General features: G+C 37.4%; 1 protein-coding gene across 2 annotated transcripts; it reads left to right on the top strand.

Moving 5' to 3' along the window:
• The first annotated feature begins 945 nt into the window (after positions 1-945).
• LOC113057257 (uncharacterized) lies at positions 946-26,947 on the top strand. 2 transcript variants are annotated; one of them, XM_026224516.1, is made up of 20 exons: positions 946-1,840; positions 3,166-3,252; positions 3,338-3,468; positions 3,637-3,679; positions 6,519-6,644; positions 6,738-6,836; positions 10,843-11,064; positions 13,331-13,468; positions 13,570-13,707; positions 13,826-13,939; positions 14,138-14,365; positions 16,169-16,306; positions 16,513-16,617; positions 17,144-17,238; positions 18,419-18,511; positions 18,548-19,154; positions 19,237-19,683; positions 20,309-22,354; positions 22,628-22,718; positions 24,542-26,947. In XM_026224516.1, exons 1-20 carry the CDS (start codon positions 1,250-1,252, stop codon positions 25,165-25,167), a joined length of 6,165 nt encoding a protein of 2,054 aa, XP_026080301.1. In that variant the 5' UTR covers positions 946-1,249; the 3' UTR covers positions 25,168-26,947. The 2 variants fall into 2 exon arrangements, with proteins under 2 accessions (XP_026080301.1, XP_026080300.1); XM_026224515.1 differs by having other exon boundaries at positions 18,419-19,154.

Here is a 26,947-nt window from a genome sequence, read left to right as displayed (position 1 = left end):
TTACACAAGATTAATTAATGTCAAATAGATCAGGCTATTAAATTCTCAGGGGAACAATTAAGACTATGTAAGAATATGAAAGTTCATGCCATGTTTAAACATGTACCAGTCCCCTCTCTTATGCATATTTTAGTTACATTTATATACTTAATTATATAAGGGATAAGGATTTGTAATAAGGAACCCAAAATCATGCTTCAGCAAGAATTTGAATTACTTCCATCTCAGCTACGTTTTCAGTTCAGAGTTCAGAGAATCTTTATAGTCTATCAGCAATGATAGAAATTTGTCTTCGGTTAAAAGGCTCTCATACAATACGACATAACAAAAAATACATACAATCTACAATACACAGTTAATTTTAAAACAAACATTTTAGGATTAAAAAACAACCCACACCCAATCACTAAACCTTGTTTAAAATACCTGTCAATACAGTTTTACCTGTATTGACCCCTGGGTGAGGGACAAATAAAGTAAAGATTGATAAACTGATTAATTGAAGACTGAGATTGATAAAAGCATATTTTATTTATTTAAAAAACTTACAAAAAATACTGATTGGAAGTATGCCATGAAATAACTGGCAGGACAGGAGTATTCCCAAAAAACCTACACTAACCTTTGAGTAGCATGGCATAAATATTAAAGTATGTATGGACTTACAATTATTCTCTTTTATGCCAAAAATACTTATTTTTGAGAAGTGTTTTGAATTGATTCTAACTGCAGCTGCCACTCTGCCCTCATATTTACTAAAAGCTTAAATGTATCTGTTTTTATTGTCATGTTACATAGTGAAACATCATATCTATTTTGTCTAAAATAACATTGTCTATGTTAGAGTCTGCTTTATATTTTATGGTATTTTCTTATTTAATTTGTTTGTTTCTACATTACATACAAATCAGACACCAGCTTCTTTTTGCGCACTCTTATTTTGAATCTATTGCGTCATATCCGCTGGCCATTTGGATCTCCTCAATGCTTGTGTTGCTCTTGTTCGAGGGAGTTCGTGCTGCGGACCTTTGCCTTTAAGCCTCAGTTTGTGTCTAGTGAGTGGCTCACAGCTCAAATGTATTACAGCAGTTTGATTATGACTTTGTTTGCGTTGCGTTGATGTGACTGAACGGTACTACATCTGCATGGTTGTGTGCGCGTGCAAACGTGGTCGTGACAACACGACTCGCTAACGTTAGCTGTTCACCCAGCAACTCGTTACTGATCAGTGAGCGCAAACTGTTGGGAAATGGTGAAAAATCGCAAGAAAGGAAAGGGACCAGCTCTTCCTCCAGGACCTGGAGCACCTCCTCCACCCCGACCTCCTCCCCCTCAAGGCGGCTTTCGAGGTCCTGCGCCCGGTTACCCGATGGGCCCCCCTGGACCGAGGTTTCCTGGGCCCCCTCGCGACTTCGGACCGCATGACCCCCGGATGATGATGATGATGGACGACATGGAAAGAGATCGAGGGTTTATGCACGAAGCGCCTGGATTCATGATGGACGACAGGCCTTATCCTCACCCCATGGATTTTCCCGACAGACATGAATTTCACCCGCGTTTCGATGGACCTGATCCAGGTTTCCATCATCCCGAGTTTGGGAACAGACCACCAGCGTCGCATTTTTACCACCCAGAGCTTGAATATGGACCGCGGTTCCGTCCTCCACCAGAGTTTTATGACGGACCTCCGGACTTCTGTCCGCCTGAGTTTAGGGGAAGACCCCCGAGCTTCCACCCGCCCGAGTTTGAAGGTTACCACCGGATGAACCCTGGATTCGACCAAATGGAGCCCTATGGTCCAAGAGACCCTTATTACATGCCACAAATGGACCCTCATGTAAGTACATGGTTTTGTCTCGAAGTGTGTTGGTCGTGTTAGCCGTTGGCTCCATCGTTTCGAAATAACGTAAAGTGTTCTGTTCTTGTTAACGGTTCGTTCTGTTCCAGTTATTCCAGGATGCTGACCATCTCAAATGTCAACAAAATACGTATATAATTTAATGTAATAATTCTCGCAAGAGGCGTGTTTTACAAGGGACAAAATGCAGGGCATTGATGTTATGAAATGCAGTTAACAATATTTATATTATTAAAACACACACGCAAAATAGTAATGAAACAATTAATAATAATAATAAAAAAAGCATTTATAGTGACTCAACATCGAGAGATTCATAAGCATTCTGATTCACTAGCATGAAGAGTCATTTGTTTCTGAATCAGAATACACTGATGGCGCTGAATGTTTCGATTCATCTGAAAAGAACCGGATTACATTGATGAATCATTAGTTTGGGAATTTTACTAAATCACTCCATATTAATTGTACTATTCATCACTGGTCGTGTTATATGTTGATTTACTCAAAAAACGGCCCGCATAAACAATTTGGACGACCCTGGGTGCTTTTAATGAATCGACCAAAAACCTTCCAGTTCAAGAGTTTGCTGATTGAATCATTCTGAATCCTTCATTCTATGAACTAATGAACTCAACATCTGACAACTTACTGAACTGGAAATGTATTTACATTAATCACAATGCATCATACAATTAATCTTTATCACTCTTTTCTATATTTCAAGTCTTGCATGAGGAAAAAAGTATTGAATGACTTAAAAATATTTTTAAAAGTCATTTGGACTAATGGTGAAGAAGAAAAATGTAAAAGTGTAAAAGTATTCAAACAGATTTTTTTATTATTATATAAATATTTTTATATGTGAAATAAGCTTGCAGTGTGATATTTGATTGATCAAGGTTTATACTTGAAGTCTTGAACATCACAAAGCTTGTTAGCCTTTGATTTTATACGTACATGATAAACTTTGTGACTTTTGAAAGCATATTTTTCACAAGTTTTCTGTCTTGACCATTTAATCTCAGTTTGCATACCCTCTGCCCTAAAAAAATGACACTCATTAAAGACAAAACCATGTTGCTTTCATTGCTTCAGAGCTTTGTTTCTTAGTCATTTATTGTCTTCTTAATCTTCATGCATATTAATAACTTACCCAGCCCACGATGGATCCTGACAGACAGCGATTACAATATTTTCTGGGACTGGGACTCTTTTAGGCCCATTATGATTGCTACAGCTGGATTTAAATAATATAGTTCAATATAGTTTTAATCATATATGTTTTGTTTCATTTAAATAAGGGCAATCATGCGTTTGCTGGACCACTGGCACCTGATTTCCGAGGCCCGGGTCCATTACAGCCCCCACCTGAGGCATTCAGTGCCACTGTAAGTTCCCCCTTGTGTTTCATCAAGTCTGTCTGTCAGGGTTTGTAGATGTGTAATGCAATGTCTTGTGTGCTTTATATCTCAGAGTGGGCCTCCTCCTGCTGGTCCACTCCAACCCCCGCAGAAACAAGATCAGCAGGCTCCGAAAGAAACCAAGACTGAACCTGCTAAATCCATGGCTTCAAAGATATCCACGTTCAAGAATATGTCTGCAAAGTAATTTCATAATACTTTTCTATTTCATTTTATTTTATTATTTATTTTAGAACCATGTTTGATCTGTGAGTTCTGGAGAGAAAGCCATAGCTTCTCTGCTGGAAATCAGTAGAGGTTTTCAGAAAGTAGAGATTGGTGAAGTAAACTCGTATGTTCTTGTTTTTTCAGCACACCCCGTGGACGCTCATTGGGAGTAATTTCACTTATTGCTGTAAGTGTTAATAATATTGTTTATTATATTATTACTAAATAATAGACCTGGATTTGATGCCATATTGAATTGCGAATAAACACAAGGCTTTTAAAGATAGATGATTAGTGTATGCATTAACTGTACAAAGGTAGGGATGCATCGATCCGATACTTGGGATCGGTATTGGCTCCGATCCAGTCATTTTCTGTGGATCATTATAAAATGTGTAACGTCTTACCAGATTTGAAACTTATTTACTTTTATTTGTAAATAAAATATTTAAATAGATTTGATAAAATTATTGTGCTCCCGTGATTTCTCTAAAATCTAGAATATCTTTTGCTGCTGAATTATCTACCAACTTAGTTTATAATAATATTTTTGTAATCGTTTATGATTATATATTTTATAATTTGTTATTTTTCATTAAAATGAAGTTCTGTATATCTAGTAGATTGTGATTAACACAAAATAATGATGATCAGGTCAACACAGAGAAGTACTGAAATTCTATGCTGAATAAAAAAAAAAAACTGAGCTGGTATCGGATTGGATCGGTATCGGCACATTCTCAGGATTTTCGGTATCGGATTGTGGTGTAACCCAAATTTTGACCTCTGTCTTGAGGGCATTTGCTACGTGCTTAAAAGTACAGAACAGTCTGTTCTGAAGGCCTCAGTTGAACTTTAGACTTTAGAAGACGTCTGCAGAAATAGAAGAAAACAAGCTGAGTATGTGCGCCATGTATCTAAATTTGAAGTTAATTTACAGAGTTCTGAGCAATGCTCAAAGTCCAACAGCAACAACTGTCTGCTGACTGTTCTGAAATAGGGAATTGAAACTTGGCTGCAGAGCTCATCTGGTATTTTTGGATCAATGCTTTAACACCTCTTGAAATTTGCTGCAGAGACGGTTTTTAGTTTTGATCACAAGTTCCTTTGTTTGGCAGAGCTATTGAGAATGAGAAGTTGTCGTCATAGCACAAAGCCCCTCCCTCGATATCACGGTCTCCGCCATGTTGGAATCAGAATCAGAATGAGCTTTATTGACAGATATGTTTACACATACGAGGAATTTGTTTTCGTGACAGAAGCTCCGCAGTACAACAGAATGAAAGCGACAGCGAATGATACCGACGGCGAAACAGGATTGTTTAAATGTGTTGTTAAGAGGAGGTTCTCGCAATTCTGCACTGTTTTACCATGCCTGGAAGTTACTGCTGCGTTAAAAACTGCTGCAGTACCTCACACGGTACATATGGAAAACATAGGAACAATGAAATACCGTTTTTTTTTAGGTTACACCAAGCGCAAAACAGTGGTATTTGGAGAAGCTCTCAAGTGGCACAGAGACCTGGACCATTTAGCTCCATGCACACATATGGACATTGTGAATTATCTTGTTTTTGGTGTAAGTTACAACACAATGCAGGAGTTTAAAAGCCACACGTCTTTGGAAAGTTACAAGGCTTTCTGCTGTAGCTGGGTCCATCTACAGCAGGTGATGAAAACAGTGTTGTACTGGCCAAAGTAAGTTTATTCACATGCGTTTTAGCGTATTGTAATTACATTGCATTTAGAATTAACTGCGACTGAACACTAGATTGTAACGAGATGTTCAATGTATACAAACGTTTCCAACATGTTTTGATGTAGGCTAAAGCTGTGTATGTTTAGTTATAATTTGATTTTAGCCCAATGACACATACTGTACCGGTTTTTTTTGTTGGGGGCTGCAAAGTGGACAAACCAGTTCTGGGTTAGCTAGGGTAGTTAAATGTGTGATTGCGAGATGTAAATGTCCGGGTTAGATTAAGCCATTAACAGCGTGAACGCAAGGTGACTTACATCGTAAACAATATTATTCCCAATGTCCATATGTGTGCACAGAGGTTAATGGTCCAGGTCTCTGTGCCGCTACAGGGAGCTCGTATATGGGTCGATATTTTGGATGTCTGAGAGCTTCTCCAAACACCGCTGTTTTGCGCTTGATGTGAGCTTGTTCCTGTAAGGTCCACTTTCTTTCGCCTTATGTTTTTGCATTGCTTTACTTTCTTCCTTTTCTTTCTCGTATTCGTTGATCCGTCTCGATCTGTTCCGCCGACAAAATAAATGCACAAAAATGAAAGCGCTCTGAAATGTTTAGTCGCGCCTCTGTGAAGTTCTGAAGGCATTGCCCCTGGCAACAGATAGCGTATCCTTCCATCAGGGCCGACCGGCTCAGACCCCTCCCAAATCAACCCAAATCGGCACGTGACTTCTCATTCTCAATAAGACGAGGCAATTCACCCCTCCTTGTTTAGCTCAGGCTGAGTTCAGACTAGACCCTTCTAGCTGGACTTAGTCTTTTCTCACCTTTTTCTTCTCATATTCCAGGGGCTCACTTGAACTCTTTGATGGACTTACAGGTTTTTATTCAAATCAGATACATTGTCTTTTATTGTTATCTTGAAATGCAGGTATTTTATATACTGGTTATATACTTTGTATTATTTTACTAACAGTTTGAATTGCATTTGAATACTTCAACCAATGGTATTGTATTAATCTTAGATGAGTAAAATCCACCATATATGGATTGCATTTAAAACTATATTAATTTTGGAGTTGCATTTTCTATATTTGAAGTTGATTGTAATAATTAATAACCTGTTCGTAAGAGACGAGTTTTTGTCTTATTTTCTATATTCTTTGAATAAATTTGCATATTGAAAACTTTACACCGTCTGACCAGGATTGAAGTCTCTTTTTTGCATCAGATTGGTTCTGAACAAATGGTATCGTCGGCTGAAGAGTGTTTTTTTTTATAAAAAATAAAATAGAAAAAAACTATAGCTCTGCTTTTGATTTCCCCTCAGAATAATTGTGGTTTCATTGAACGGGAGGATTTGAAGAAGTTTTCTTTCGCATTCGATGCTTTTATGGGAAACCGTGCTCTTCTGGTGCCTGGGGTTAAAGTGCATTTCACAGCAGTGAAAAACCTGGTAAGTGTTATTATAGAATTCGTTTGATGAAGCATTTTACATGTTTGATAGAAAATATTCACATTTTTGAACCCAAAATGCTTGTGATATTAGGGAAAAGAATGTGCAGTTGATGTTAAAGTGGCACCAGGAGGAACCGAAGACATTGACAGTACAGTGTATGAAGGTGTAGTTCTCACAGTCCTTCCTGATGTGAGTACAACTCTGTTAAATACTTTTTGTCCAAATAAGAAATGCAAGATCTCCATCGCAAGTTATCCATCCATTATATCTTATCATTCACTTTCAATTCATGGTAAAGATCACTTTTCAATATTAGTCTAATTGTGTACTGAAAATATAAAGAGAAGATCTTCTCATGGGAGTAAGGGGTATAGTGTTAAGCACTGGAGGAGTTTGGCAGATGTGTGTGTATGTGTCGGCCTTGAGCAGAAATAGTGAGTGGGAACTGAGCAGCCTTGACCCAGCCTTGACCCTATTGTGACTTCTGCTGCCTCAGTGAGAAATCAGTCTAGGGGTTTTGATGCCGGAAGACAGAATTTATTATCAGAGATAATGAAGCCAATAGACTCTCCAGAGTATGTGATATGTATGATTAATCTCTTACATTTACATTTTTTCGTTTAGCAGACGCTTTTATCCAAAGCGACTTCCAGATGAGGACAGTGGAAGCAATCAAAAACAACAAAAAGAGCAATGATATATAAGTGCTATAACAAGTCTCAGTTAGCTTAACACAGTACACGTAGCAAGGGCTTTTAAATAATATAATAAAATAAAAAGAAAACACACACACATAATTGCATAATAAATGAAAAGAAAATACAATACAAAAAGATAAGGTAGTTAGATTTTTTTTTTTCTTGGTTGAACACGGCTCGTTTAGGTGTTTAAGCAATGGAAGGAAGAAGGGAAACTGGTCTGTAGTTCTCTAAAAGAGATGGGTTGAGGCTGGGTTTCTTAAGTAGTGGAGTTATACGAGCCTGTCTAAATGTTGAGGGAAAAACACCAGTGTGGAGGGATGTGTTAATGATGTGAGTGATTTTCACACTCTTCTATACAGGTGCTCTACCCAGGGGAGGGTCAGTTCATATTAGGGTTGTGACGATTAGGGATGCACAGGTTGACCGGCCATAAATCGGAACCGGACGGTTTTTGCTTAAAATACGCGATCGGCAATCGGCCGGTTTTTGTTCTTTTTTTCCGGGAGTGCGCTTACTTGCACAGACTACATTGTAATCGTTTGCTATGTCATTTGTGTGGAAGAGTATTTCGAAATCTGTGCGCAGGACACGGGCAGCTGATCAGTAATGGAAATGCAGAGCTTCATGTCTGAGGCACAGATAGCAGGAAGCGATCAGCAGTTGTTGTACTGGCGCACAAATAAGAGTCCCTTTTCTGCGCATTCTCAACTTCTCACGTGTTCGATGAAAAACGAAACCGACTAAACTGTGACAAAACTGAAATGTTTTTTTTTTTTGTAAATTAGAACTTGCATACATATCATACTTTTACAAATGTGCCGAGCAGACAGGGGTTTTTTTCTTTGTGCATGTGCTTGAATGTGGGCGACTGCTGGCCTTGGCAAGTTGGATAAGAAAGGAATGAGAATGTCTAAAGGAGGTTTTTATTCCTTAAGCAACACCCCCCACACCCCCAGAGCTTTATCAAGGCCAGATTTACAAGCTGGTCATGCACATATCATAGTTGCACATATTATTGTAGTTTTGAAAATTGAACTATTTTTAATTTATCATTCATATATTGTTTTCTTGTTAGTTTAAATACTGGATATACAGTAGTCAACATTTGAAGTGGATCAAAACCTTTTATCAAAGAGTTCCTAAAACCAAAACTGTATCCGTTCTTGTCTTAGGACAATTTTTATGAAATTTTTAGATCAACTTCAAATGTTGACTTCTGTATATCGTATTTTCTGGACTAGACTAATTGTGTACATTTCGGAGGACCAGGATAAATATTTATTTCAATCGCTCCGGCATTTAAGATGCACCGAAATCTGCGTTCTGATTCAGTTCTGTTCATACGGTTTTGGTACCCTACCCTATATAAAAATGAGACACAAACTCATATGGGGCATTTTTTGCACCAATATCTTGAAATTAGAGCATAACTGCATTTATGGAGTTGTTGCCCTGCATCGTACTTGTCAACAATGAACTATATGAAATAGTGCTGCACGATATTGGGGAAAAAATGACATTGTGATGTTTATTTTTCTGCAATTATATATTGCTATATGAAATCTTTCTTACAAACAAAAATGGGCTGAGCACACTTCTCATTTTAAATGATTTAAACATCAGAGTATTATTTAAATTAGAGTAAATTAATTTGTTAGTAACTTTGGGATATGGTTTGAATAGTTAACATATTAACTAACATGATCTTACCACGAGCAATACTTTTGCTACTATATTTTGTTAATCTTTGTTTATCTTAGTTTATAAAAACACAGCTGTTCATTGTTTGGTAATGTTACTTCACAGTGCATTAACTATGTTAACAAATACTGTACAACTTTTGATTTCAACCATGAAGGATATAGCTTAAATGTTGAAATTAACAATGTTGTAGAAGTGCAGTTTAGTAATGGTAAATGTTTAATAATGTAGTTAAATAGTTTAATAAATAGAACATTATTGTAAAGTGTTAGGGTTAAAAAGAAATGTATACACCAATTCAGACGTATCGTGATTCAAATTAATCATTAGTTCGCGAATCAGACGTTTTCAGCACGCGTTCAGCACAAGATTTGACAACACAGAAAACATTTCATCACTTGATAGTTTTTTTTTTTTTGGACACCATCGTGTCAGTTGATTTTGATTTAATGTGCGCGAGGGAGAGAGAGCAAGACAGCGCGAGTGTTTGAAGACGGTGAAGGTGAGCAAACGCGTGCGGCCGGGGCGCTCTCTCTCTCTCTCTCTCTCTCTCTCTCTCTCTTTCTGACTCTCTCTCTCTCTCTCTCTCTCTCTGCTCGTTCTTATATGTGCCCTGTTAAACTGACAGGACTTAAAAACACATGCAAATGATAAACTTTCACTCTATGATGGCTAATCTGTGCAATTAATCCGCGAATCACATTCGTCAAGGGCCAGGGAGCAGCTGGCCCGTACGGTTAATGAATAACGGATCAACTAGAACAGCGTACATCGCACATCCTGCAATGTGACTATCGTGGATTCGTACATCATGATATCGATGCTCAAACGACACATCTTGCAGCCCTTATATGAAATGTAAGATGACATGTTACATTATATATATATATATATATGACATGTATGTGTATATATATATATATATATATATATGACACACACACTCACTCACTCACTCACCGGCCACTTTATTAGGTACACTGGTTCAATCACAGCCAATCACATGGCAGCAGCTCAATGCACTTAGGCATCTCCATGTGGTGAAGACGATTTACTGAAGTTCAAACAGAGCATCAGAATGGGGAAGAAAGGGGATTTAAGTAACTTTGAACATGGAATGGTTGTTGGTGCTGGTCTGAGCATTTCAAAAACTGCTGATCTACTGGGATTTTCATACACAACCATCTCTAGATGGTAGGGTCAGAATTTGGTGTAAAGAACATGAAAGCATGGATCCATTCTGACTTGTCTCAACAGTTCAGGCTGCTGGTGGTGTGATGGTGTGAGGGATATTTTCTTGGCACACTTTGGGCCCCTTTGTACCAATTGAGCATCATTTGAACACCATAGCCTACCTGAGTATTGTTGCTGGCCATGTCCATCCCTTTATAACTACAGTGTATAAATTAACTTATTTAGCAAGGATTTGAAAATGTATTAAAAAAAAGGTGATGATAAAGACATTTATAATTTGTAATGCTGAACTTCTGAACTTCTATTCATCGAAGAAACATCTGTCAGCCTGACCACACTTCCTTTCTAATTGGGCAGATGCCAAATAGCCAGAAGTCAGGCTTGGAAGTTGTAAAATTTATTAAATCTGTCAGCTTTATTAAAAAATACTGTCTATAAATCTGTCTCTATTTCTTTATTTTTATTTGTATTGTAACATCTTGACAAGTCTGGTGGAGATTATGCAGTCAGTAGCTTTAATGTGTAACTGTAAAAATGTCCTGTAATAATAGTTGTATTACGTTAAATCCAAAAATCTCTTTCTGTATGTATCGCTTAAGGACACCGTCCAGGAGGCTAACCCTGGCTGTATCAGGACCATCATCTCTAAGGATCCCATTAAATTGCCCTTTGGAAAGGTGGACACCAGTGTGACTCTGCTGCTGTATGACCGTGTGGAGTTCCAGTTGCTGACAGATGTTATTACTAAGGAGCAAAGAGCCACAAACATCAAACCAAAAACACCTGACACTTTTCAGCTCACCAAAGAAGTCAGGGAGACCGTAAGTGGTCGCATCATATTTCACTCACCTTAAAGGATTTATGAATTATATGCATTTTTTTTATTTTATGAATTCATCTTGGCCAAAACGGCCATGATTGGGTATGATTCAGAAAAATGTACTTGAATGTCTGTGTAAAGAATGCCAAGTCTTGGAGAAATCTTTTATGGTTCCTGCGTGGTATGGAAAAGAGTGGAATTTCATTGAAGATTTCATTCCAGATCTGGAAAAGTATGGGAAAAAAGAAAGCAGTATATTGATAAAATATTTGCAGTTCTAGACTTTTGCCCCTATTTATAATTTTTTTTTTTTTATAATAGAAAATTAAGAATAATTATAATGCAATTGTTTTGATAGAAGGAAACAAGATACAATTCTAATTTCAACATGATTTATTCTTTGGACATTGTTCTTTAGATAAAATAAGTATCAGCTGTATACAAAGTGACCAACATTTAAAATTGAACCATCTGGACATAGAGCCTCATTGAGATCCCCATATTTCTGGGACTGAACGATGTAGGGCCTTGAAAATTAAGATTTCAAAGGAAAAGTTTATTAAAGGGATATTCCACCCTAAAATGAAAATTTTGTCTTTAGTCACTTTACCCCCATGTCATTCCAAAATATCTTTAATTCTTGATTTATAGCCACACAAACTTTGGAAAATAGAACATTATGGCACTCAGGCAGGTATGTCCCATGCAATTGTCTTGGCAAAATTTCTAACATTATTTGTTCTTCAGACATTCCTCTTTAAAAGAAGTGGCACACATTTGGTTTTTGACCACTGAAAATGTGTACAATTTAACGATTTACCCCTGGAGCCATATTGAAATTCCAATATCTCTCGAACCGAACCATGTAGTGACTTAAAAATTAAAATGCCAAAAGAGAAGTTTAAGACCCAGTGTCTAAAATAGCATTAAAATATATTTAGTTCTTCTTGAGTTACAGATTGCAAACTTTGGAGTAAAAACTTGAGAAGTACTGTTTCCGCGTTTTTTTTTTTTTTTAATGGTCATCATTGCCACACAAAGTAACAAAGATTGCTAAGGTCAACAGATTTTACTAATTGAGCTACCAATCTATGTGTAAAAATAGCATTATGACGATACAATCTTTTTGAAGTCATTTTTACCCCCTTGCAATTTGGTTCTGAAACTCAAGTGAAAATTGTCATTTTGACTCCTTCTACAAAATAGTGGATTATTCAGTAAATATTCATCCATCACATTTAATATTTTGGTTTTCATCAATATACATGTCTATTTCTTCAGAAAAAATACATTTGAGCCGGGGACCTCTGGTTAAGTTGACACCAAATGAACGACCCAACTAGAAATTATAATGCATTAGCATGCAAAAAACACTGTGAACGTGATGCAGTCTGCAGCATATGCAACTGAGAACAGGAAGTTAAGATTTTAGAGCAAGAGGAAATGAGTTGTACAGTGTAATTTGAGTATACAGTTTATATAATATAAAAAAATTTATAGTGTGCTTAGCGTAGTTTTAAAGTTTAAAATTACACAGTTTCACAATTAATAATTTTAAAGCAACCACGATTGCATTTAAAATAAGGTAGATATTTTGTGCTTCATAGATATTTTTGTTTCCCTAACACTGTATCCTAACCAGACATGATGTGACCTAAAGGTCATAAGAAGGTGGCTTCTATGTTTATCAGAGTTTTTGTACTAAACAGCCGAAATGTAACAAGTGGTGGGATTTTGTTTCTAAAATGATTTTGTATATCATTGTGCACAAGTTTGAACCTTTGTGCTAGACATGAGTGGTTTTAAAATCATGAGGCCTGTTGAGGAGAGAAGAACTATTACTTTTGAGTTTTTAGTATTAAAGAAACTGGTTGCAGCATGCCACGCAGAACTCCCGTGCATCGTTGCTCTGGTTTTTACACAGACAAACACTATTCATGTTTTCTTGTGAAAACATAAAAATGTACAGTTGAGGTCAAAAGTTTACACCCCCCTATCAGAATCTGCAAAAATATTAATTATTTATTAAGAATCAAGGGGATGTAAACTTTAGAACATTATTATAAATTCAACTATTATTTTCTCTTGTGGACTATATGTAAACAACATCTTTTATGTGAAATTGTATTCAGGTCAGTACTAAATAAACAATAACGTGCATTTTGTATGATCCCTCTTACTTTGGTCAAATAATTAACATTTTGCATATTCTAAAAGTGGGGGTGTGTAAGCTTTTGACCTCAATTGTATTATTATTTTGCCGCCAGGGTGTGATTATTAATAAGAGCGATGGAACCCTGACCATCAAGACAGAGAAAAATGATAGCGTGATGGCCACTGCTACCGACAGTTTATCAGATGAAGAGCTGAATGTCATGGATGAAGTGGAGCTCACCATTTTGACTGTGAGTCAAATTATTAAGGTTCTTTTTTGACACATTGTATCTTTCTTTGTATTCAAGCTTTTGTACTCAAAGCTTCATAATATATATATTGTCTATTGAAGGTGAACGACACAAAGAAGGCCGTCCGACTCAGAAAGCTTCCCAAGGACTCTGTGTCCTTGAATCAAAAAGCAAAAGGCAATGAAAATATTCCCGGCGCAAAGGACAATACATCTGGGACTACCCTTGTCAAAGACAAGGTAGTTTAGACCAGGGCCTTGTTTATTCTCAGCTGTCCTGTTGGAGAGAACTTAAAAAAATTGTGCTGTTGGATATTTTCACGTTCTTCTAAACGTGCCATAATGTCTTTATCTGCAGTGGAAACCCATTACTAAGGAAGCTGGTTCTCAAGATTTGGACATAAGCAGTGAGAAATACGAGGGAACCATTACCAAAATCGCCCCAAAGAAAAGCCAAAGTCAAGAAAAAGTGGTAAGTCTTCACCCTCCTGCAACTTGAACACAAGTAGTTTCTCATTAGTATGCTGAATTGAAAGCATCTAGGGAAGGTTTTGTAAATATAGAATCAGTGTGGGAGGTTTCAATGTCATTTTTATTCCTTGATAATGATACTATTTTTCCAAGCAAAGTCATATGTTTCAATTATTTATGTTTTTTTGTTGTTGAGCAGATGGACAACCAGGAGCCCACTTTGGGTCTCCTGGTCACCACAGTGGAGGGCACAGAGAAGCGCTTATCTTTTAAGTCCGATGACGTGATCACAAAAGCCACCATGATGGTTGGTGACAAGGTCCAGTTCCACATTTCCACCAACAGTGTGACTAAAGAGGAGTGCGCCGTCAACGTAGAGATCCTGCCAGAAACTTTCCAGACAGATTCTGAAGAGCAGCGCAAGATAGTAAGTGTTTTTCAGTTGTGGTCATCTGTAGTGATTTGGCATGTAGCTAGTTGTTTAGAAATAGCAGTAGTAGTAGTAGATATGTGGCTGCACCATATCTTGGTCTTAAATTGGCTTTAGGCGTTTAGCTTTCAAAGATGAAAATAGCCAAAGATTTGCATAGTTGCACTGTTGGTCAGTGTGGTTCTGTAGGACACGAATGGAATGACCTCACAGACCATTGTGCAGTAAATCTTATTACATAGGAAATAGTAAGAGATTAGTTATATGGAAAGTAGTGGGATTAATCGCAAATAAATAAGCTTGTAGGGTATGAACCAAAATGAAGAATAATATGATTGCACTGCATCCACTTGGATGATGTGACAGCAGCCATATGATGCATTCTTTATATCTCAGAAGTCAGATGTTGGGGTTTATCTCGGCGTCGGATGCTGGGATTGGGAATGATGTTTCATTTCCTGTAGAGAAGCCAGGAAAAACAAAGATGGATGCATCCATTTTTAACAATACAAGTCGATTAAACACAAATAAAAAGTGGTATTTCTCATAGATAGCATCACAGAATCATGTCCCCAAATAGAGGTTGGATAGTACTGAGTGCACAACTGAGTTTGAGACACAGACAAACTTAAGTGCCAATGAACAATATATATTAGTACTGATTCTCTTCTGTTGATGCACTGAGCAGCCATATTTGATTCTTGTGATTACTCCAAGATTCCGAGTCAGAACTCATGACTTGGGAGGGCGTTCCAGCTAAATGTTTCTACTGGGAACTCGGAATTTCCAGCTTCTGAGCACAAATGAAATGCAGCAATAGAGTGATGTAGCTAATGGTGACGATTTGGCCAGGGTTACACCGCTCTGAACGCGGAGTCATCTATGCTTGCTTTAATATTTGCATGAGTTCTCTCTGCTAAAACCCTTTATCTGTGAAGCTTGTTTTATTGAATTGTGCTGGTTTTAACTCTGAATTTTTGAATTTCTGAATTTTGAAGAAATTTTTAACAGTTCAGAAATTTTAATATTCATCAAAATTTGTCATGCACAGAACTTCATGGTGTCTCTGAATTGTAAAATGCTTGCTACGGATGTGAAAACTAAAGTGTGTAAATGTGATTGACACAAGGTGATGTTATATTTATTTTTTAATGTGCAAAAATTTCAGATGAGAATTTCGGACCTTTTAAGCCACATACAGTTTAATAATGTATAATTGAGCCATACATTTTCTTGGTGTGAAAGTTGCCAGAGAAGCTGGCATGGCATTAAACAAACAAACAAAAATCTCATGCACGAGACTTTTGTGGTCAGGTTTTTTTCCCAATAATTTCTTTCTTGCCATTTACACTATTTACAGTATAATCTAGATAATTTATTGTGCATTTTTATTCAGAGTTTCTTATATTAAAATGCAATCACTTTTCATAGTTTTGGCAAAGAATTTGGCCTGCTTCCTTTTTCAAAAAATGACAGGTTTATTGCATTTTCTGTGGTTGAAGTTTTGGTATGTCCTTGCTTTTTTGCATTTGCAGAAGAATCAGAACCAGTGAGGTGCTGTGTTTTATTACAGCTAATCTTTCCTGGAGATCAGCTCCAACCCTGATTAAAAACACCTGTCTGTAATTATCAGGTTCTTCTTATGATCTCAATTAGCTGGTTCAGATGTTTCATCAGGTTTGGAGCAGAAATTTCAAGAGAGGTTGGCCTCCAGGAACTGGATTGGACAGAAATTTGTTCCTTAAGGAAATTAATAACTTTACAATTTATTTTTGCTTATGGCGTACTTCCATCTATTAGGGGCTTGTTGTCAAGATGGATGATAATTTTGGGTTCATCAAGACACAACAGGAGCCGCAGCTATTTTTTGACATGGGTGAGGTTATGGAGGACACCAAACTCACTTTGTCTGAGAAGGTGGAGTTTACATTAGTACCGGTAAGTTTTCAGCCGCAAATGTCATGATCATTTCAATGTTACTACAGTAACAAATTTTGTTCCTGAACCTTTTGTAACTGCTAGATTTCTCCTGCCCTGTATTTTGTTATTGTAGTTTCTGGCTTTTGCTGGAAAAGTAGAGTGTACATTTTGGGTGCTGGTGTGTCAGTCCAGCTCTGTTGATGTAATTGTTATACTATTTGAAGAGTCAAGCAGCTGAAGGAGGAAAACAGGCTGTTAGAATAAGAAGGCTGAATGAAAGCGTCTTCACATCTGCACCCAAATTAGAGGCATTTGGAGTAAAAGAGAAGGTGCAGTACATAACTTTTTTTTCATTCAAAGATTATTATACTAGGGCTTGCACAGATACTTGTTTTTGCTAGTTGTCCAAATATTAGTTGGTGGGTCAATACCTACTGAAACACAATACACTGTGGAATCATTAGTCAAACATGTCCCACTTGCTTAGTTTATTTAGGGTCGACTGTAATGTGATTTTATTAAAGCTTAGATTATTATTATTATTATTTTTTTTTTACCTTTTTTTAAATTATGAATATATTTATCCGTGACAGGTAATGAATGATATGCAACAACACTGGGACGCAGTTGGGCTTATTCTGTGTATGGAATAAGCTGAATTAAAATAATGTGATCTACTACTAGTTGGCAAAGATCAATGCCTGCATTGTAGAATAATAATTAGTAATAATGAGAACTAATCAACTAGTCAGTGCAACCCCTAGTTTATACAAAAAAAAAAAAATTAAGTCATTTTTGCATGGGTTGGTTGATCCCTAAATATGAATTCTGCCACATTTGCTTGGCTGCCTGCAGAAGAAAATGACTATCAAATTGCTGAAGGATCCGAAAGACCAAATCAAGGAGGGGGTCAAAACAGAGGACAAAGTCAGTGAATCAGTGGATGTAGAGTAAGTAAATCATGAGTAATTAGGTCAGTCTGTTAGTAAAATGTGCAGATGTTCTTCAAAACTCCTTTGGAGCATCATTACGTTGACAGTAATTCAGAAGTCTTCTTTTTGTCATATGTTGAAGTAAGATGTTTAGCGAAAATGTGCTCCAATTCTATTTACATGGAGTACAGCTGTTACTTTTATTTACCTTTGAGAATACTTAAAAAAAAAAATGGAAGTAAAACTTAAGAGTGCGGTATGTATTTTTAGGCATGAATAATTAGTGGTTGAAATAGGTATTGCAGTCTAAATTTAAAACTCGATGCTCACGTGGGTTGCCAACATGGAACAAGCTCCGCCAACAGTGTTAGGCAATGAGCCTTACACTGCAAGTTGAAAGTTGATTTATCTGTTTTCATATTCCTCTGGTCATAAAGATTTTTTAGTTAGATTCTGGGGCTATTTAGGGTCAGGTAGAATCTGTGATCTCTGACCCAGTTTGTTGGCTGACTTCCATGGTGTTCCCCACCAAATGGCAACCCTAGGGTTTTGAAATACTATTGGGTGAATTGGCAGTGAGTGGAATCACAGACCAAAACAAAAACAGATATTCAGACACTGAAAGCACATTTCAAAGTATAATAACTGGCTGTAGTGTTATTTGAAGAAACAAGTATGTGAACTTAGCGTGTTTCCTAAATATTTGCAAACGCATACATAAAAAATTACATACAGCACCTTTAAGTAATTTGGTTTCATGAATAGAAAAAATACAGTATGGCTGACAGTAACAAATAGTTAAATTATTTTAAAAAATTGTTCAAATCTGATGTTGTCAGGCTCCTGCAATGTGAAAAAGTAACTATGTAAATATCATCTTATAATGATAATAGTTATAATCTAATATATAGATACCATGTTTCCTCAAAAATACATCTTGAGTCATTGCCATTAATAATGTTTTGTTACAAACATTTGATTAAAATGCTTGTCATTGTAAAAATTCACACTTGTTATAGTTATGTATTTTTGTTGTAATTAAAACTTCTTGTACAAGTTATCCATAAACAATGTATATTACTTTAGATCAGATCTTTTTTTTTTTTCTTACTGAGAAAAAAATGTTGTCTTATTTGCATTTACAGTTACAACATGTAATATACTATTATGAAGCTTTTTATGTTGACAATATCTTTAGCAAGCCAAACAAGGGAAAAAACAAGACTTCAACATATATGTCATCTGCAAAAGATCTGAAGAAGGAAAGTGACATTAAACAAGAAAGAGTACGGAGCAGAAGCAGGGAAAATAGTCGACGCCGGAGCAGGAGCAGAAGCAGGGAAAATAGTCGACGTCGGAGCAGGAGCAGAAGCAGAGAAAGTGGTCGACGCAGATATAGTCGCAGCAGGAGCAGAAGCCGGAGCAGAGACAGAAGTAGAAGCTACTACAGAAGGCACAGAAGCTCCAGCCGTGAGAGGAGGGACAGCCGATACAGATACAAACGCAGCCGCAGTCGGAGCAAAGAGCGCGGAGAGAGATCCCGACGGAGTCGCAGCAGAAGCAGAGAAAGGAGCAGTCAGAGTGCTAGGAAGAGAAGCCGCAGCCCTGCCGACAAATATGATCGCTATTCGAAACAAAGCAGCATTAAAGATCCAAGTGACAAAAAGAAAGCTAAAAGCCCTGACAATGTAGAGGAAGAATTATTGAGAAAAAAGAGAGAGCTAATGGAACTCAACGAGCTGATTGCACGTAAGAAAGCTATTGTTGCTATGGAGCACAATGCAAAGAAAATTGAACCTGAGGATGGAAAAAGTGGAGTTACAACATTTGATTATGAGCATATGCATCATGAAAACATTTGGATGCCTGACCTAAAACCAGTGAAGTCCATCTTGAAGAAACAGTCTGAACCTCACACTGATTCTCAATCTCAGGTTTGTTTCAACATGGGCTCCTAGGTTTTGTTTCATATTTAATTTTTTCTTGCCTATCTCATTGTCTCTTATCTTCTCTAAGGCGTCCGCAAACAAGGAAACTGCTGCTCCTTTTGTAAAGAATGAAAGTCAAGAGATGCAAATTGGATACCACCAAAAGACTTGTGCTTTTGGCTCAAATACACCCAGCTACTCAACATATGAAAGTATTGCTGAGAGGGCTTTGACCACTGCAGGGTCTGAAAAGACATCTCTATCTCAGATTCAGGATTCAGAATTGGTCAGAAAAAAGAAGCAGTTAGAAGATCTCAGTGAGTCAATAGCCCGAAAAAGAGCGATAATTGCCTTGGAACAGAAGGTCAAAGTTGTACGGGAAATGCATGAAATGGAAGAAGAATACGAGTTTGACTCACACACAGAGGACCGATTTGTAATGTCTAAAGGGAACTTGTGGAGCTCCGAAATAAAACCCGATATTCAACCGAAAAAGTCAATTTTGAAGAAACGCTCAGAGATTGTAGCATCTCAGGTTTGTTCATTGTAAAATATATTATATGGATTAAACTCTCCTTGGTGGAAAAAAAACAGCTTAAGGTGGTAAACTGGTTTTTCAAACATGGTAGCTGAGTTGCTAATAGTTGGTTTGATTATAAACCCCATCAGCTATCTATAATCCTTAGGACTGTTTGGACCATCTCAAAACCATATCCAATCAGCTACCACCTGAAGCTGGTTTTAGCTGAAAGTCCCAGCAAAACTATAAAAATACTATTACATAAAAAAAAAAAAAACACTTTCCACCATCTGACTGAACAGTTCTGAGCATGGTGAATATTCTATCAGCAGCATTTCCAACACTGTTCAATATGGTACATTGACCACACTTATGCGTGGTTAGTGTATCGAACTCTTTACAGGAGAACAGTGTTGATATAAATGCTTTGGAAACTTTGGTCAAGTTACACCATGATGGAAACTGAATCCATGTCATAGTGCCTGGACTGATACAGAACTAATTCATGAACCGTAACCTTTCAGATCAATGGTGGAAAGGTGCTATTGGAAGCCAGTGTGTGCAAAATGTTTTATGAAAAGCTACCTGTTGCTACAGTAGTTTGTAAAAAAAAAAAATTATTTGTATTTTTGCTTTGCAGAGTGACAAAATCTCAACTGATGAATATGGTCAACCAAGTCAGGATGAGTCGTCTTTTACAAAACCGACTTCTCAGAAGACAGCAACTTTGCAATCTAACAGGTCCTCCAATCCACAACCCATTCATCCAGATATGTTGGGATTATTCAGCCGGATCATAAGTGCTTCTTCAGCAGCCTCACAAAGGTCTGAAACACCCCCTTTTAACAAGCCAGTTATCCCACAGTCACTTACTCAGGCATCCGGTTCAAGATCTTTGCATGACCAGAAATCTTCTAGTCTGTCTAAAGGTAGCAACGCTCATGACCATCCTCCTAGCAGTAACCCTTCGACAAGCCAGACTTCACCATCAGGTCAAAGGCGCAATCTTACAACTCAAATGGAGCGGTTCCTTAGTGCTCTCAACAAAGCTGACACCAGTGTTGTTAACTCATTGTTTCAAGAGGCTAGAAAGGATCTGGCTTTAATAAACCCCCAGAAACCCCCTCAGCCTCAATTAGATAGAAACATACCCTTCATGGATGATGTATATGATCCTTTTAAAGAAGAGGACGACCGTGACCAGCCTTCCCTAATAGGTAAACAATCTGGTCAAGAACGAATGAAGACTGAGACACGTTTAAATGACCCCAGCAAAGATGACCTCTTGCCTCATGAAAGAGCTGTTCAGGATGGTAGTGGCTTTTCTCGGCTTGTTGGAATGAAGTACGGTGTGGACCCTACTGCAAAAGCTGAGAAGAGTCCATATGGGCATGTGATGGTGTCAGAAAGCTGGAGTGCCCATAAAGAAGATCCAAATCAGTTCTCTGAGCAGTGGAATCAGTATGAACAGGACACTGATTTGTTTGCAACAGAACACAAAAATTACACCGATGAATGCAGTGTATATAGGGAGCGTAGTCAGTCTGTTGAGTACCAGGAAGTCAATCCAAATGTTCAGCATTCTTATGTAGTGGACAAAGAGATGCCTGATAGTACGTTTGACAAAAGCTTAGCTCGTCAGGAGTCTGAAGAAAGCATTGAAGATAAAAACAGTAAGTCAGAGAACTTTGAAAAAATTCAGAATCTTCTTCAAACAATAGGACTTCATCTAGATACAGCAGAGGTTAGCAAATTAGCGGACAGGACGCAAGAGCGGTTGTATGGTAAGACAAAAAAACCTCATAGTGCACCTACTCACTCCTTTGATCAAAAAAGGGAGCGATCATTGAGTCAAACTGGGCAAAGGTGCAGTAGTAGAGCAGATTCCTCAGACTCTGAAGGCTTCCGATCTGTTTCTCCAGCTCAGTCCTCAAATCGCAAGGTTTACATGAGTTATAAGGACTCGGTAAAATACAAAGACCAGCTCAAAGTGGAAGATGTAGACCTAACTAGCATTAAGAGAACTGTAGTGAATTTAAAACCAGAAACTGATAAACAAGATCCTAACGAGCCCGAGCCGACCGCAGTTTCTGAAGCTTCGTACCAACCAATGACCATTGTAACCACAGTTCAGCCTGACACTTCCCAGTATGCCCAAAATTCCACCGTTTCCACCGTTCCCACCTTTCCAACTCCACAATATTCACAATATCAAAGTAGTAATCAAAATGTTTGGGGTTCTGTGACCCCTGGTCTGTACCCTTATGGCACTGTACCTCCACCCCCTTATGCTATGGGTCACCAACCAATGGCGCCCCATATGATGTCTGCTTATAGTTCATACACTGCACAAATGGCCACTCCATATTATGCACCTCCTCCATTCCCAATGCCTCCTCCCTATGGTCCTCCACCTGTCTCCAACCCTCTCCACTTCTCCTCAATGGCCTCTGCTTACTCTACCCAAGCGCCTAGTCAAATCCCAACCGAATCTGTTAAAGCAAAGCCTGTTAGGTGCCTCAAAACAATAGAAACAGTTCCAACACTTAAAACAGAGCCTGTCAGCGCACTTGTTACCATACAACCTAAAGAGGACAGTGAAGCAAAACAAACTTCAGAGGAAGCCAAGAATGTACAGGTTGCTACCATTACAGAAGATGACATCAAGGCTAAGCAGAAGAAACGGGTATGACATCTTTCTTCAAACTTCTCACATGTGGAATTTTCTGTTCCGTGATTCTTAATATCGATGTTATACTTAATTTCACAACTCATGTCATACTTTGTAATTCTGTGATTTGTCAAATATCAAAAACTGTCCAGTGACAATGTTGCTGTGAGCTTATTATCTTCAGCTTATGAGTGCATCTGTAATGTTCAAAACCTGTGATAAATCTACTGATTGTTTTAGCACAAATCTTGTCAGAGTTATGTTCTTATATAATTGTGCTCTGGGCAGCTTGAACAGTTTAACCAGAGAATGAAGTTGAAGAAAGAGCAGCAAATGGAAGCCCAGCGTTCACGTGGACAAAATCGGAATTCAGCTCCAGGTATTATTATTTCCAGAGTCTTTAGGTTCAGGTATTTATTGGCTTCAGGTGCAATTGCCTGTTTAGTTAGCTTATTCTTTTACCTTGCAAACAGGATTATTGCCAAAATTTTACAATCTTTGTTTCCAAGAAGAACTGATTCAGTTAGCTCTCAGATAATAATAGGGACGATATCGGATCACGATTTTAGCTTTTTAAAGAAACCTGGTCCTTTGTCACGAGATGAGGAAACAGCATTTTAGGATTAATGGTTTATTTTTGAACAGCAGACCTTGAAATTAGAATCTAGATTAATTTGTGAAGACAGTGGTAATAGTTTTAAATGTTCTAATGTATTGCATTAATTAGAGTGCAAGCTGGAAACTTACGCATGTCTGCACTGGATGTGTAAAACCTGGGTTTCATTAAAAGTAGAGCTGTTGCAATATGTTCAGTGGTGCTGTCTACACAACGAAAGTGTCCGTTACAGCATTACAGTATTTTCTATTGATAGTTGTCCAGTGTTTTCTCTTTTGACATAATGTAGATCTGTTCCTGACACAATATTTTTCACTTTATTTAACACTTCATTATAGTGTCTGTATGTTCAGACATACATTGGAGATCAAAATTAGAGAACAAGATATAAATACTTGGTTTTTGATTTTCTGAAATACTGTTCATCTTCATCGCACAAAATTTGCAGGAATATGGAGGAATTAATGCCATTGTAAACCTGCAATATTTGAGAAATAACCGATTTGGAATAACCAGCTTCTCTTGCATTGATTGAAATGGTCACCCCTTGGTCTTCATCTGGACCGCCTCATTTTGCAGGGGTTCAGTAAACGCGACCTGCTATCTTGCATTCTCGGTGAAAGTTAAAAGAATCCTGCCAATTAAAATGGCTTTGTCAAACAATTATTGAAATTAGCACCATGTGCCGGATTAAAACCAATAACAGCTATTTTTCAAATACTTCATTGAAGTTTTTATATTGTGCCTCAGAACACACTTGCTTGCTTACACTTCATAATGCTTAAAAACTGCCCTTCTCCTCCTGTTAGAAAAACTAACAGGATATCCAAACAGGACTAAGCAGTGACCTTCAAATTTAGGAAATGATTGGTTGTTCTCTAATTTTGACCTCCACAGTAAATCCTGCTTTATTTTAACTGTTAAGTTGCATCACATTTTACGGTTTTGTAAATTATTGCCTTGTAAAATAGGTCAACCCGGTGGGAAAATCAACAGAAAGCTGCTTAGTTTTTACTTTTTTTGTGTGTGTGAACTGTGCTTCATACATCTACACTAGAGATAAAAGACAAATTACTTTTTTGCCTGAAATTTCATGGAACTTTTACTAAAGTGAACGCACCGTTAATTAATAGTTGTGGTTTGCTCCTATGCAGGAAGATGCAATTATAGCAAAAGTACTATAAAATTGAGTGCTTTTCTAAAAGAACTCATGCTAAATACATTTTTAAAACCCTGGATTCCTGTAAAAAATAAATTGGGATTTAGCCCAGATTTAGGGTATAGTTGGGCCGTCAGCTTCAACAATTCTAGTTTAGACAGTTTCAAGTCAACTCAATGCCAGTCGCTTTCGGTGTAGACATGCGTTCTCCCAAACAACAGCTGCAGATCAGATGGTAGATAAGATCAGGTCTAGTCAATTTCATTCTTCATTAGCTGAGGCTTGTCAGGTTTAGGATCAGGTCTTTTGTGATAAACATCACTTTGTAGGTCCTGAAATGATGTTAGATTAAGGACCATCAAACACTTTTTCTTTTGGCCAAGCCTGTCAAGGTTAATGCACACCCTATATTGTAACATATTTACAGGTAAAAGTATCCCCAATGAGATAAAGAATGTGTGGATATGTGGCCACTCTCTTGTGTTTTGGGCTGAGAAGAGGGCTACTTCCCCTGAGTATGGCGTGCAGTTGGGCATGCACCCAGACTCAGTGCGCATCTGGTGGAAGGGCGTGCAGGGCATGATGTGGCAACAGCTTGTGCCTTTGCTGCTCCAGCTCAAAGACAACTGGCCCAAACCTGATGTGCTTATAATCCACTTGGGTGGAAATGACATAAGCACGACTGATCCAGAGGCCTTTATTGAGACTGTAAAGAAAGACATGACCTCGCTGAAGAGCATATTCCCTGAATGCCTGCTGGTGTGGTCCAGCATCCTTTCACGGCAGATCTGGAGGGGTACAGAAGACAGCAAAGAAATGGACATTATCCGTATGGCTATTAATGAGAGCATATGTGGAATTATGAAAGAACTTGGTGGCTCTGTATTGAGCGACAGCAACATAAGGCCAAGTTTGGGACACTACAGACCAGATGGGGTTCATCTGTCGGGGAAGGGTATTGATACCTTCAATCTAAACCTGCAGGCTTTTCTGGAGAAATGGGAGAGTGAGACTAATAAGACTGAGACGGAGACATCGGACGCATCCGTTTGAAATCCCAGAAATTGTCAATTGTTTTGTTTAGCAACTTGTACAGTGCCATTTCTTTCTTGTGGATCATTTGTTGCCGTTGTTTTGTTGCTTCAAAATCGATTGTAATACAACCCATGTAGAATGAATGCAGATTTGTTTTCTATACACATGTATAACAAAGTATTTTGCAAGAATGTTAGATTTTAGTTTTTACTTGTCCTGTTTTATACATTCAGTTTAATAACAAATAAAAACAAGAAAATTGAAAATATTCCAATTTAAGATGGAATAAACGTTTCTTTATTATTTGAGATCTCATGTATGATACAAAGAATGTTCTCTACACCCTACTTGCATGTTTTAAGTGTGTTTACAACACAAAGCATCAGCCACACATCAGCACAGGAAACAGAAAAATGTCTTTGGATCCAATCTGGGTATGTTAGTAAGTCTCTCAGTAGTGCCAATGATTTCTGATTTTCTAGAGCAGTGGAAAAGAAAACAGCATTTCTTCTGTTTTGTGACGATTTGCTTGTAAATTCAATTATTCTTGTTGAGCTGCAATGCTATATACGTTCCACCTTAAAGAGTCTAAATATCTTTGAAAGATTATACTTCATTGAAGAAACTGCCCTGAAGTCTGCTTAGTCATTGAACCAAAGTGGCTTCCTAAAAAATGCATGCATATTTATACTTCGCAGAATATATAACAATAACATGGTTGATTTTCTTAAATGTGATTGGCTACACATCTTGTTAAATCATTTACTGATAGTAATCACTTCCCAAAGTCTAGAATGCTTAATCATAAGAAATGGCAGTAAAATTGTGCAATTTCTTTCTTTGACTTATATTAGATATACTTTTTTTTTTTCCTAGAACGTTCAGAAAATACTAGCTAATGTTATTGTATTGGACTAAAACTTTGCTGTCTTTTCCCCCCGACTTGTTACATTTCCTTGTCAAAAAAGACTTGTCGATGACAAATAGCATATACATTTCTTGTCATGCCATATTTGACCAAATATCGGATTAAATCTTTTTTGTCAACTTTTCTCAGATCAACCACTCAACCCATTAGTCCCAAAAAGAAAATGCAAAACATGCGCTAATTGAAACAAGTTGACAAAAAGCTTGAAATCCAAGTTTTGGTGATTAGATATATGCATCTTATTCGTAATCTTCAGATTGTCTTTAGAAGGCCAGTCATTTTTAACTGGGAACTTCAAATTAGGTGAAGGAGCACAAGGGTCAAAAACATAAAACAGGAAATGAGAAAACTCCCATTTAAAAAAAAAAATGCACACACATTCAAAGAAAACATTTCATTTTCAAGTGAATTTCCATCACGCTGTCTGAAGAGTTCTCTTGATGTTCTGACAGTAAAATCTCAGTTTGTAGTTGAAGTCTATATTTTCCTAATAACTTCCCTGGTTCTGTTCAGTTTTGATGTGATCTACACACGTGTTAATCTTTCTTTGTATGTCCCTCTGTGTCTCTGCTGCTTCTTCCATGCAAATGTAATCAGTTTGATGTCTAGCGATTGCTTATGTAGGCCTGGAAAATGCCAATGATCAAGAATCAGCAATAGGGAACACTCGACGGTAAAATTCTCCAGGTAAGTGTTTTTTGTGGCTTGATAAATGTCATTTGAATTTGTAGATGTTTCATGCAATAATAATCGATTTTTTTTTTTTTTACCTTTTGTTGTTAATCAGTTAGAGCTAAACAATACAGTGTATATATCCATGATCATTAAAAACTTGTATACACATTTATGTTTACTAATTAACTCATATAT

This window comes from Carassius auratus, chromosome 38 (assembly GCF_003368295.1).
Source record: "Carassius auratus strain Wakin chromosome 38, ASM336829v1, whole genome shotgun sequence".
Lineage (NCBI taxonomy): Eukaryota > Metazoa > Chordata > Actinopteri > Cypriniformes > Cyprinidae > Carassius > Carassius auratus.
This window is presented reverse-complemented; position numbering and strand designations above follow the sequence as displayed.